The sequence below is a fragment of the Puma concolor genome, chromosome A1, assembly GCF_028749965.1.
Source record: "Puma concolor isolate L17-30 chromosome A1, mPumCon1.1.hap2, whole genome shotgun sequence".
NCBI lineage: Eukaryota > Metazoa > Chordata > Mammalia > Carnivora > Felidae > Puma > Puma concolor.
Window position 1 is genome coordinate 50,847,609 of NC_141667.1, and position 14,212 is coordinate 50,861,820.

The window sequence follows — 14,212 nt, forward strand, 5'->3', positions numbered from 1 at the left end:
CTGCAATTAATACTCAAGCCTCCTGACTGGCTCCTTGTCTGCTGCCACTCATGCAATCTACACCTTTGCTTCGATCACTGTTTACATGAAGTTCCCTCCATCTTCTGCTCCTCACCAGTCTCCTGTGTACTTTCTTTACAGGTATCTTAAATACCTTACACTGTATAAACTCTCCCAGAGATTTGAGTGATTAAATCAACAGATTGTCAGAACCTAAAATGCCTAGCACAGAGATCCATCTGTATATAGTAGGAGCCTGACTGGTTATTTGAACAGTCTACTTCTGTCTACACCACTCTCTGTGCCTTCTAGAACCTTGCCTTGAATTTTGAACTACAAATTTAATATTGGTTTATAAAAATATTTGTTTCATGGGAGCAAGTTGCCATTCCAAATAAAACATCAGATCCCACAAAGCCCAATTTTGATCACCCATAGTACCTATTCCAGTGGTAGACACCAACAGGAAAGCCAAACAGTACTCATTGCTTAGAAATTAGAGGAGTTCATAGGGTGCCTGGGTGGCTAAGTTGGCTAAGCGTCTGACTTTGGCTCAGGTCATGATCTCATGGTTCCTGAGTTCAAGCCCCGCATCAGGCTCTCTGCTATCAGTACAGAGCCCACTTTGGATCCTCTGTCTCCCTCTCCCTCTGCCCTCCTCTGCTTGCAAGTATATGTTCTCTCTCTCTCTCTCTCTCAAAAATAATAAACATAAAAAAAAGAAATTAGAGGAGTTCAGGAGATATTAAAGTGACTATTAGTTCTATAACCCAGTAGCAGGAGCCCCTCCCCTCCTCCAAATCATATGTTAATGGAAAAGCAAAAACAACCAAGTACATCTCTGATCAAGAAAAAACTCAAAGGGTGCCTGGGTGGCTCAGTCGGTTAAGTGTCCGACTTCGGCTCAGGTCATGATCTCATGGTCCGTGAGTTCGAGCCCCGCGTCGGGCTCTGTGCTGACAGCTCCGAGCCTGGAGCCTGTTTCGGATTCTGTGTCTCCCTCTCTCTCTGCCCCTCCCCTGTTCATGCTCTGTCTCTCTCTGTCTCAAAAATAAATAAAACGTAAAAAAAAAAAAAAAAGAAAAAGAAAAAACTCAACACATATTAATCATGAGCACACATCAACCCTGTTGATTTTCCTGGATTTATATATAAAACACTACAAAGACCAATTTTTTGGTTAAGTCTTTTGGGTAGAGGCAGAATAAGAAGCATAAGAGTATCAATATAATATTTTGCCCTGTAGAAAGAATAAGGAAGAATAACAAATATGGTAAACCAAATTCACAAGAAAGCCATGTAGTTCACCCCAAACTTGGGAACTCACAGAAGGCAGCCCTGAGTTAGGAGCAATGGAGTGCCACCTTTCTTTTTCCCAACCTTCAGGGGGCAATCAGCAAGCTAAACTGAACTACTCATTTGCAAAAGATTGGGTTGGTAGGGAAAGAGCACAGATGAGGGGAAATTAAGCCAGCCCTATTTTCTCTCATTCTTTTTAAAATTCTTTAGCTAAAAAAAGACTCCAAATAATAGCATCAGCTGCTAATCTAAAATGTTATCTGCTTGTCCTGGCCCACCAGTCTGCTCCCTGAGTGCTTTGGGCTATAGAGTGAGGAAATGGAGAAGAGATAAAGTCTGCTTAAAATTGGAAGTATCAGATCTTAGAGGTGGCATAACCTCAAGAGATCATGTGGCCAGGGAATGAAAACCTGGGTAGATAGGAGTCCTATCTAGAGATGAGGCCCAAACAGGTTAACTGTCTTACCTAAGGTCTCTTACACAGACAAGGGAAGAGGTTGTCTTCTGCCCCTAACACAAGGCATGTATTCTTCACAGGGAAAAGTCCTTCCTAGAAGCCAATGGCTCCACCTTCAAGCCTATACAACTAAAAAATGAAGGGACTGCTCTAACCTCTCTGTATCCCAAGTCCACCTTAACCTGGAAGGTGATAATAACTGTTAAGATACTCCCCACACATACTGCAGTACAACGCATTAATGGCAATGATGAGCATTACACCCTTGTCTGATGTGGTAAAACACTAGGGTAACAATTTTGGTGTAGGCTAAATCATGGACAGCTAAGAAGGTGAGCCCTGGGGGTACCTGGGTTGCTCAGTTGGTTGAGTGTCCAACTCTTGATTTCGGCTCCAGTAATGATCCCAGGGTCACAGGATCAAGCACCCCTTTGGGCTCCATGCTGAGCATGGAGGCTGCTTAAGATTATCTCTCTCTCTCTTCCTCTGCTTCTCTCCCACCCCACTCTCTCTCAAAATAAAAAGATTAAAAGGCATATCTCTAGATTTAGAGACGATTATGCTTAAAAGAAAAAAAAAGAAAAAGAAAGTGAACCCTGGAGTCAGACTGGTTCAAATCCCATCTCTACCATCCGATAACTGAACAGCTTACTTAACTTCCCAAGCCTCAATTTCCTCATCAGTAAAATGAGAACAGCATGGTATACAGATGTTACGAGGCTTGAACGAGAGCCATGCCAAATACTCAGCACATAGTACCTGGCAGCAACTAAGTGCTCAGTGAATGTTAGCTAATATTAGTCATACTCTACACGTTTTTCCACAGATCTTTCAGAGATATCCTCTCTTAAATATTCACAGCATTGAGTTCTGATTGTATCCAGTGGAAGCCTGGAGAAATGGCCCCAGCACTGTCTGATATTTTTTGCCTCTACCAAAATGAAAGGCATTTATGTAACGTTATGGGATTAAAAGCAACCACCACAGTCACTGTTACTATTGCTACTATTGCTATTACTACTACTTCTACTACCATACTTGGATTACTATGGGTGTTTTGTTCTCTCTCCTATTTCTGTCCTTCTTCCTTTTGGTAAGACTCCACTTTCTCTGTCGGTACCTTTGGCTTTTATTTCCTCTGTAAAAACATACACAATATTACAAATGCCACCTCTAGCGCTGTCAGTCTGTGTGATAATGGGCAAGTTTCTTAAACCTCTCTGACACTCATTTCATTCATATATATCTAACACAGGGATATCACGAGGATCAAATAAAATAATACCCATAAAGTGCCTACACATGATAAAACCCTTAGTAAATGTGAGCTACTTCTCTTTATTATACAATGGATTTTTGGATTTGAGGCAGTACCAAATTCTCTCCCTCCACTAAAAGAGAGAGAACATCACGTCTTTCAAATAGCCTGTATGAAAATGTAAATATAGTTTAGAATATTTACAAAAAGTTCACCTCTGCAAGGCTCATTTTCCTGAATGTCAAGACTATTGCAATAGCAACCCAAATTAAAGTCCTCCATTCAGACACCCAATTGCTAATGCTGCAGAGGATTTACTTATTTTGAAAGAATATCTACATTTTGGAAACCATCTGGTAGGTTTCCACTGGGAAAGAGTCATAGTTGATTTATGGCATGCTCACACATGAGAGCAGTTTGGGAGGAGGAGGTGGGCAAAGAAGGAGCATGCACGCCCCACCCTCACCTCCTAGCTGGACTCATAAGATTCATTGTGAGAGGCTTCTGGTACATGCAAGCCAGTGGCAGTGGAGGGACTGAGGAAGAAGGACAAAGTTTCATGACTTGCATTGATTTTGTTATATGGAAACAGATCCTTTAAAGTAATTCAGATAAATCTAAATTAGAATTTAACCTTCCTTATCTGTTCCCAAAAGAGGGCAAGAATATGGAGGAACAGAAAGAAAACACAAGGGCCTTGGCTGGGAACAAGGTGGGAGTACAAATAATGATTTCCTGATATATCAAAGTCCTTGTTCCATAACCAATGCAATGTTGGGCTAAGACGACATAAACTTTTAAAGGAAGCTTCAGACTAACCCACCTTATTCTCAGAGGTTCAATAAGACTTACTGCCAGTTCTCAGGCCTCACTTTGACTACCGTAATACAGAGCAAGAAGTCCATATTATATTTATTCTTCCCCTCTCCCAACTTCAATGATAAGCAACAGAATGAGGGATAGAAAGGGATGAAGATATAACCCACAACTTGCCAGAAGCTGTCTTTGTGAGGACTGCTGTCTCCAGCAGGGATGAAGGCACCAGACCGGCGGCAAAACATGCCCTGTATGTGATGCTTCTAATTTTACAACCCAATGGCTCTAACAAAGAATGGGGTGCAGTCGTCAGCTAAAGCTCAGTCCACATTTCATGCCGGGAATGTTCCAACTTGGACAACAATTAGTATGGTGGACACGGGGCGCCTGGGTGGCGCAGTCGGTTAAGCGGCCGACTTCAGCCAGGTCACGATCTCGCGGTCCGTGAGTTCGAGCCCCGCGTCGGGCTCTGGGTTGATGGCTCGGAGCCTGGAGCCTGTTTCCGATTCTGTGTCTCCCTCTCTCTCTGCCCCTCCCCCGTTCATGCTCTGTCTCTCTCTGTCCCAAAAATAAATAAACGTTGAAAAAAAAAAATTAAAAAAAAAAAATTAGTATGGTGGACTGAAAAACCCATCTCTGATTCAGTTTTACGAGAGCTTTGATTCTCTGGCCAAGTGCATACCGCTACTCAGCAGCATGGGAAATACAAAAGCAGTGGCAGTACAGGCTGGCAAGGGGCTGGCCTGAGCGGGTTACTGCCAGGGAGAAGTGCACATAGAAGACTTAAAAAGGACAGGCTCCGGTTGGAAAGATAAACATATTCAACTATCACAGTCTTAACTCCGCTCACCTCTATGGCCCACCTAGAGAGAAAACACAAAGTATCTAGATAGGCTGAACAGCGGCGTCATGGTAGGACAGCTAGAAATGGAAGTAAAAAGTCAGAGTTCTAGCTCCAGTTCTGCTGCTGACTTCTTTGTGTGGCTACATACGTATGAGCCATGCTTCATGGGCTCTGGGCAGCTGCTTCGGGGTTTTGTAAGCATTATCTCTAAGCCTTAATACCTTTATTAAGAAAAGATACATGCTAAGAGTATCTACTCCATGGCACAGAGGGAATATTGAGATGATCTACGTCAAGCAATGAGCACACAGCCTAGTGTACAATAAGTCCCAGAAAAGTTCAGTGGTTCACACGACTGTCTGTAAAGCAAGCAGGATGAATGAGCTCAGTGGTACCTTATAGCCCTAGCATGGATTTTATTCTAAACTTTGGGGAAGTGAAAGAGAAAGAGCTCTGGGCATGCTATTCAAGAAATCTAGGCCCAGAATATAGAAGGCAAAGGCAAGTTTTCCATGCCATCTCTATAATGGTGAGGTTTACATTTTATAGTCTTGAGTTAACATTGATTATTGCCAGAAAAGTCAACTGGCAGGTTAAAATAATGATCACAGTGCTTAGAAAGCACTACGCACACAGAACAAAGTCATTTTCATGTGGCTGCAGTCACATACTGGGAGGCCTGTGAGCTGTAAATTCCTGGGCCTGGATAAAGTCTTTGGTTCTTTGAGGTTCCCCTGGTAAATCACTCACTCTTGAATGAAGAGTCACTGAATAAGTCAAGAACCACCTACACTTGGATTATTACTGTCATAGGAATGGTGTTCCTTGAAGATGGGCCTATAGCAGGCCCTGTCTACAAATATTCACGATTACTACCTTGTCAAAGTTTGAATGGGGCTTTTCCTATATATTTTGTGACTTTGCATCTCCTTTCCCATTCCCAGTACACAATAGGACCTTCACGCCACAGCTAGTCCAAGAGGACAAATGACAAAACAGAAGCTCTCCTGGTGCTTAAGGGCCAGAGGACAGAAGTCATTCCAGTAGACAGTGGTGCCTCCAGGTACACCCAACCCATGTCTCCTGGTTTCCCAGAGTTCTGTAGACCAGAGCTGGCCCACCCAGGGTGGCACTACAAAATTCTACACACTCTATTAGAAATTCAAGTGTAGACAGTATCCTCAACTAGACCAACCTATTAGATATTAATGTTCAGACAACACCTACCTCACTCCAGACCAGCATGGTACCGAATATGACCTGTAACCCATCAAAGAAATTGTCCCCTATGATGATCACAGTCGCGCCTCCCGTCGTCCATCCTTCACTCGGGCTGATGGCTTTGATACAGGGAGTAGCTGCTTTTCAACACACATGAAAAAGAGAAGGAGTCTGCTGTTAGAACCAAACTTTAATGATGGGAGACTCGAGAAAAAGAAAAAAATATATCTTTTATCTTTTCACTAACAGGAAGTCCCTCAAGATCTCAGAATTTTCTAGCTGCTTTAGGACCTAAAACCTAAGGGTGCAATTTTCAATTTTTAAAAGCATTTTTTTCATTGTTTCTATTGACATACAAATATTTTACCCAAATAATTTTCAAACACGAAATCTTATGAAATAAAATACAGAAGCAAATTTTAATTCATGAGATGTTAAAGATTAAAAAAAATTAGGTGACTTCTTGGAACACATCGGAAACATTATAGAATTGCTTCCTGATTAAACATACTTCCCAAAGTTAAATTGATAGATTTTTAGATAGCATTGCTGCCCAAAGGGAAGTGAGAAAGAGAGGAGGCTGGAGCAGGAAAACATTCTTGCTCCATGCCTTCTACCTATAACATGAACACAGCAACATTTCTCACAAAAATCATTAAGCTTTTTTTCAACAAATGACACAGACCCCATTTTATAGATGTAAAGTATGAAGGTCACTCAGGGTGAATTATGTAACCAAATAGCTGAGTCAGGGCTGAACCACAAAATGTCTCATGACCTTTGCTTTGTTGTCATTCCCAGGCATAAAACTCTAGAAAGGACTTGTTTAAAAAAATTTCATATCTCTTCTCTTTCCCTTATAAATGGCCCTTGGAGATGGGAAATAATTTACAAATACCATGATTCTAAACAGACTGGAGGTGGTTTGTCTGATGAGTACAGCATACTTTCAATGCAATTGCTAGGCATAAATGTAATTGTAGGATTATGTTTTTGAAATCTCTCAGAGGGCACCAATGATTTTTAACTCCACAGTGCCATGCTGTTGTTCTCATGATTACTTTTATGAGCAGAAACAAAGCAAAATTCTAAAGCAAGGGAGATATTGCACAAGGAGAGGAAACGAGACCCTTCTCTTTAATAAAAAAGTTTATTAAGTATCCAAGACTGACTTTCCAAATATTGAAGCCAAGGAGAGCACCAGTTAATTTTAACGGGAAGAAGCTGGAAAAAAAACTATTGGCCTTTGTCAAATTTGGCAAAATGTCATGCTTTAACTTTTGCAAGAAGAAAAGAAAATACTAAGCCCATCCCGGCGGGACCATCGTTCACGTGCCACCACACAAACAAGTAGAATGGGTTTGATTTTGATTCAAATTCATCTTATAAAATAACACAGAGAAATTAGGAAATATCCAAACTAAACATTTCATGTTGGCTGAACTCACAGTAATGCATTTATAACTAAAACTAGGTAGTTCAGATGCCTTTTCTCTCCTTCACTTTCTCCCCAAAACAAAATAATTAATCAAGAAAATGTAAATGATTCATAACTTGAAAATTCTTGTCCAATTTTTAACACACATAAAGGTTGTGATCAATGCTCCATAGGCACAGGGCTTTTTCTTAAGCAAAATTTTTTCTTTAGAAATAAAGATGTTTAAATGCATGACTGAGTATTCCCAAACCCAAGGTAGAATATTATGTATGATTTCAAGACATTTATAACAGAAAAAAAGTACATGTAACAATTATGTAGAATTCCTAAAATAAAAGCAGTTTGGAAACATGGTGGTTAATGTCTCAAAATCTCAATTCTTAATTTCTGACTCAGCATACTTCATTGTTAAAGTAGAGCAGAAAGGGTGCCATATCTCCAGATACTTCTGAGAAGAATAGGATCTTGGTTTAACTGAACTGGTCTTGAAAGAGTCTTGCCTAATGGCAAAGTGCGAAATCTAATGGTATCATTAAATGCTACCCCTGTGACTACCTTCATAAACCACAAAATAGTCTTGATGTTCATTATCTGTATTAGCTTTCTTTTAATTTTTTAAATTTTATTTTTGTAATCATGCAAGCACACTTCTCTACGTAAAGAAGTGTGCTTGCACACTTTAGACTCCTCCAGGCTTACTTAGCATTGCACAAAAGGAGGCAGAAGACTGTGTTGGATCTCTAAGAGACTCTCCTATAGCAAAGTTGTTCTGATAGTATGGCGAAGCTGGTTTTAGAGTTGACCCCCTCCCGCTTCTTTCCATTTGTTATTTGTAGGATAAAAAGGGCATGTAAGTATATATGTCTATGTGTGTTATGTGCTTTCAAACAGTTCCTAAGAAAGTGATAATGTTTTCAAATTCTGTGAGCAACCAACCAGAAACAAAGCTAACTGTCAACTAGCTAAAAGAAAGAAAGATCATCAAGCCTCCAGAGACAACATGGTGAGGAGACAATATGTGACACCATCTTCCTAGCTTTTTAGAGAAAAGAACCCTTGAAGGAAGTACTCCAAGAAGAGAGTGACATACTCTTCGATCCATCCTACCTCTGTACTCAACCATCCACTATCTTAGCTTAGAGACTAGATGCCATTCCTAGAACAAGTAAGTCATGCAGACTTTTTTTCTGAAGTTAGGCTTCAGAGGGTTCTAAAGGTGCTCCTATACATCTGTGTATCATAGTGGTCTTGAAAGGAAGCTCTGTGGTATTTCCCCACTGGGAAGTTTAGAAAATATGTAAAGGACTCTGGGCTGTCCCACTGAGAGACAGAGGTGGGAAAGTAATGTTAGTGGCATTTAGTGCCTGGAAATCAAGGATGCTAACTATCCAACAGTGCACCGGATATTCCCCCAAATGAAGAACTTTAAGATGTCAATAAGACAAGGTAGAAGGCACTGTGACTAGATAAACAGATCAGTCTCGAGGGCAGTCACTAAGAACTCACAGATTCATATAGGCCAAGGCAAGAAACATAAACGAATACAGCAGCTCAGAGTCTCAGAATAAGCATGAGATGAATGGCCCCTGACACTAAGAACTGGGGAAGGTCTAGCCACTGGTACTCCCCACACAAATGCAGGTCAAGTGTGGTCTGGTCTTCTGATCTTTTGAAAGAAGCTGGGAACTAGATTTTTATGTGAATTTCCCAATCTTTAAATGCTGGCAACTAATTCAATTTTCTTAAACGTGTAGGCTGTAAACAAAATGTTTATGGGGGTAAATTTAACGCCTAGGCCACCATTTTACATTTTTATCCTATTCACAAACCTGCCAGACTAAAAGCAGCTCAGGAAATACCTGCAAATGTACCTAAACTACAGGTATCCAAAAGTTCACTGCAGCAAAAAATTCAAGAGTCTAGGTGCCCCCAATAATAGAGTGGTTAAATAAATTATGATATATCCCTACTACAGAATATTAGGAGTGCCATCAGAATGGGTGGAAAAGATTTATATAAACTGACATGGAAAGATATCAAAGTAGGTTAGGTAAGTAAAAACACAATTTATAGTCTAATGAATAATGTGATTTTGTTAACTTAAAAAATGATATATATAGGAGCCTATCTGTGCACCTGTGCTTGTGTGTATGTAGTTACACGTGAACAAAGGTCTGGAAGGACGTACGTCCACTGTCCCCAGTGGATCCATATGAAAGAGCAATGGCGCTGGGGTGGGGCTGAGGGGGCAGGGAGACTGGTAAATTTTACTCTATAGAAAGCCAAGTGGTTTGAATGTTTTCAATGAGCACACATTAAGGTAATATGTTATCATAATAAAAATTAAATAACAGAATAACAGAGCACTTAATTCTGTAAGAGATAAAGGTACTATTTGGAGCACATTGATACAAATTTAAAAAAAAAAAGAAAAAAAGCCCAGCTGTGCTGACTAACAGATCCCAAGCCTCTCCTTCTCTCTTCTTTTTGGGTAAGCTTTGCTCTGAGGAAGCCCAAACAACATCTGAGCAGCCAAGGACCTGTTTTTCTTTCATTCAAGATATCCAAAGAGACATGAAGGGGACGACAAGGAGAGATCATTTTTAATAGTCATAGTGGATATATTCAGTAGAATTTGAAGGTGAAAAGATTTATAAACAAACTCAATTCAGCCCAGGAATGTAATAATCAGTACAATTCTATCTCCATGAAAATATTACAAAATAGGGGAGGGGGGTGGATTTGATTGAATACAAAACCACTTTTACCAGCCAAATCTTCATTTAATTAGTAAATAATTTAATTAATAAAAGATTCTTTCTTCTTCACCAGTGAATTTTCACTGTGGTAACCACAAGGATGATAAGCCAATTCCTGGTTCTAAATCCCATTAAAAATAAAAGTTGAAGTTGATTTTTTTCTTCGCCCTTTTTTTTTTTTTTTTACCTCTTCCCCCACCCCCAACAGCCACCAAAGTAGAGGAGATTTTCTTTCCTTCAAACTATGACAATAACATGATTACCCCACCACAGTTTAGCATAATGGCTCTGAAATGCTCGTGGCACATTGCAGAGTTAAAGTGGAAATTATTAGGTAGCTCTTCTTTGTTATAATAATGATCACTCCACAAATAAAAGCTCTTCTCCCAAAGGTACTGCAAGGCACAAAATGCTAATTCTGAAGATTATGTGTGTGCTTTTATTAAATATTACCATGCCCTGCCTGTTTGAGGGCTTCTCTGCTCTGATTGTTTTATGAGTACCATGTTAATGTCATTCCCATCTTGCTAGCAGCAGGCACACATTTTAGCGTTTGTATGAGAGTTGATCAAAGGCCACGTGCTGGGGGAATTGCTGAGAAAACACGGACAAGCGATAAAAATCTAACAGATTAATTGGTTTAAATTTCATTTCAGGGTGTTGAACTTTGGCTCGGGACTCTAATACTACACCGTGAGTCAGGGCCTAATTACCAGATTTCCAATTTGCTTCTGAACAATGGTCGTGGTGAGAAGAAAAAGAGAGGGAAGAATGAGGGGGAAAAAAAAAAAGAAAAGAAAGAAGGAAGGAAAGAAATCATTCAGCCTCCAGTACATATTTAACAACTAATGTTCTGTGTGCAGACAACTGCACCAGGGGACATTTGCTATCACCTGCTCTACCTCCAGAGCGTTTATATTTCCTTCCAATAGCCACAGAAGACAGAAGAAATCACGGATGCCCTCAGCAGTTTAAAATTCTCTGATTTCCAGAATCAATGTTACAAGATGCAAGTGTCTGCTCAGTCACATTGGAAGAATCAGTTCCCTTTTTTAGCAAGGTGAGTTTGTAAGTTAGAATTGCACCTTAGCCTCCGAAAGAAATGATCTATTTCATTGATAGAAAGCAAGGGCCAGGAGAGCCATGTTTACCTCAGGGTTTATGGGTGGCCTTGGGAATAAGGGTTAATTGAGCTCAGAGGTGCCTGCCCATTGAGGTGAATTAGTGGTGTGTGCAGCTATCAGCAGGGGCCTGGGGCTGCTCATACTTTTGCCTCTGAAATCTTTGTACTGTGATCAATACCTCACTTGTTTGGGGTATCCATACAGATGACCTGGGTGCAAGATTTATCATCTCTTATCTCCAAAATGAGGCTTTTGTGACAGTCGATGTCCTATAATGGAAGTCTCATTAAAGATGCACTGTTTGGCTCTTTTGTCCCTTCCTGTATTTAAACATGCTGGGAAAACAATACTTCATCAGTTGGTAAAATGTGTGAATATATAAATGTTCTCGTCCCATTCTAAGTCTCAAGATAAAATTCCACTAAAATAGATACAAGCTGATTTCCCATTTCCATCGTGTATGATATATGAAGAGATGTAAACTCTCCTTTTTCAGCATTCTGTCAGCCAGAACTCTCTATTAATGAGCATTTCTACGGAGCAGATAACTGATGCTTACAATGGAGGTGAAGATGCTGGCACCAGCCCTTACTGGCTGGCTCCTGAATAAAGACAGAAAGATGCAATTATGTTAAGTTGATTTAACATTCAGAGTATTACAGTATTTGCAAATGGGCAACAGCTCCAGCTGTTCAAATTGCACCTCTCTCACTCAGAATGACCTTGAAGCAGTCACTTAGCCTCTCTAAAGCTCTTACCCTCTCCAGGCAGTAATTTCTGCTCACAGACTTGTGGCAAAATGCAGGATGTGTCTGCTTGCGTCTTGTTGTTTTACTATGTGCCAGGCACAGAACATGCTATTGCTGCTATAATAATTATTGTTATCTCCAGTTCCCCACAAGCCAGAGTTTATTTGCTCACTAGAATATCCAACAGTCTCATCATTCCAGGTTGTGTACTTGACTGTAAAACTTTCCTAGGAACCTTCAGTACAATGACTTGCTTAACCTAGCCAGCTAACTTGAATGAGGAGGTGGATCTCGCATCAGTACTTCTAAGGTGGAATTTTTTTTTAAGGCTCTCATTTGCCTGGAATGAACATTAATGGAGATCTTTTCAGAAATAAGGACATGACTTTCCTGTTATTGTCCCAAATTTTTAAGACTTGTGAAACCCATGAGCTCAGCCCACTTCTTTTCTCTCTCTCTCTCTCTCTTTTTTTTTTTTTTTAATCACGATTGTGGGATCATGACCCAAGCTGAAATCAAGAGTCAGGTGCTTAACTGACTGAGCCACCCAGGTGCCCCTAGCTCAGCCCATTTCTATGGGACACTTGTGACCTCATATAATCTCATGAGGGCCTTTCTCTCTGTATCTACTTGATTTTGGTGAAGTTGTGCTTGACAGCAGGCCTCTTCCAGAAATGACAGGGACACAAAGGAATTCTACTTGGGCTCAATGCACAGATATACACCCTTCTTGTTAAATCAAAACAATGATTCTTGCTAGGTTTTTTAAGTGAAATGATTACTTTCCTGACTACTCCCAGATCAGCAGTACCAATACCTGCATTCTTGGATCCTGACAACTGGCAGCTACTGGCCAGGAAGGAGGACAAACAGATGGTTTGCTCCTAGCAGGAAGACTGACCCTCTATATTTTCATTATGTACAGGATGCAAATCTACTCTGGGTTTACCCACTTTCCAACTGGATGCCTTGGAAACCAATCAATAGCAGTTATAATGCCTGACCTGAACCCTTGCACCAGCATGTGCAAACTTCACTTTCAGAATGATAACCTCACCACATACTCCTACTAATCAGCTAACAAACAAACATAACTCTTAATACAAACAAATAAATAAAGCTCTTAAATGACTAGATTTATTTCTGCCTTCCCTTATTTCTTTTTTAGTAATTGCTTTATGCAGCTAAGCATTTTATTGTTTATTAGGATTTTCATTTTGTTTTGTTATTGGTCTTCATTTATTGCCCCATCCACTAGCATATCTAAATATTACTTGGCAAAGAATAATATATTATATATGCAAAAGAGATTCTCTGTGTGTGTGTGTCACTTTGAAGAGAAATGAAACCCATGATATGGAGATTTCTCAATACCAATGCAATTAAATCTATTAAATATTAAATGAGGAGATCAAGAATTTCAAATGTTTTCCATCCTTTATTCCAAAATGGCTTTATTTGGCAAAGTCCTTCACTTTGACAACATTAATGGCTCTCACAGAAAAGGAGAAAAGAAAAACTTCACAGTCAGTAGATGGAAATGTAAATCCAAAGTCCATCTACGTTAACACAGAGTTAACCTAGTGGGAATATCTAGGTGTATCTCAGTTTAGCTAAGTTCCAAACTATGCCATTTGCTAAAGGCAGAGTAAGTCCAAATTGTATCTGCTCTCTGTTTAATTTTCATCTTTCTTATTCTATTCTGAATCAGCAAAATTCTTCAACAATCAGTGGACACAGATCTGAGCAAGGGAAGAGCAGAAATCCTAGAGCAACAATTGTAATCTGAACATTTTAGGGCAAGTACTTTTAGATTCCTGAGTTTGTCTACCTGAGATCCATAACTGTGTAGGTTCAGCACACAGGGTTATTTAACAATTTAGCAGTGAAAAATCTTGACATTTTGATGTACCTGTAACTTCTAAATTGCACTTGAAAGACTTGTTGAAGGCTTTTTGATTCAATGACAGCAACATAGCATTGTTTCATAATATGCAAAAATTGTTTCTTAACACTTCGGAAGCTCAGAATTTTATAAACTCAAGGAGGTGAGAATTTGCTGTTATCCCCCTCATGTTTGATCTCCCAAATCCAAAATTAAAATATACAAAATATTAATCCCACAATAACTAATGGCAAATATTGCCACTGTTTTTTGTTTCTTTTCTTTTTCTCTCTTGTTCTAGGATCATCAGCCACACCATTGAAAAAAAATTATCGTAGAAGGTGGGAGAATCCTCAAAATGA

The 14,212-nt window shown here is 39.8% G+C and overlaps 1 protein-coding gene across 12 annotated transcripts in view; it reads right to left on the reverse strand.

Moving 5' to 3' along the window:
• The window catches only part of EBF1 (EBF transcription factor 1), a 389,133-nt gene that overhangs the window by 95,043 nt on the left and 279,878 nt on the right, over positions 1 to 14,212 (reverse strand). For 6 of the 12 annotated variants that reach the window (XM_086705112.1, XM_086704851.1, XM_086704975.1 and 3 more), the window contains exon 9: positions 5,902 to 6,032. In XM_086705112.1, coding sequence (XP_086561238.1) covers positions 5,902 to 6,032 — 131 coding nt within the window. Of the gene's footprint in view, positions 1 to 5,901; positions 6,036 to 14,212 lie in introns of all 12 variants that reach the window. The other 6 variants (XM_086705046.1, XM_086704902.1, XM_086704734.1 and 3 more) reach the window with 1 other exon arrangement.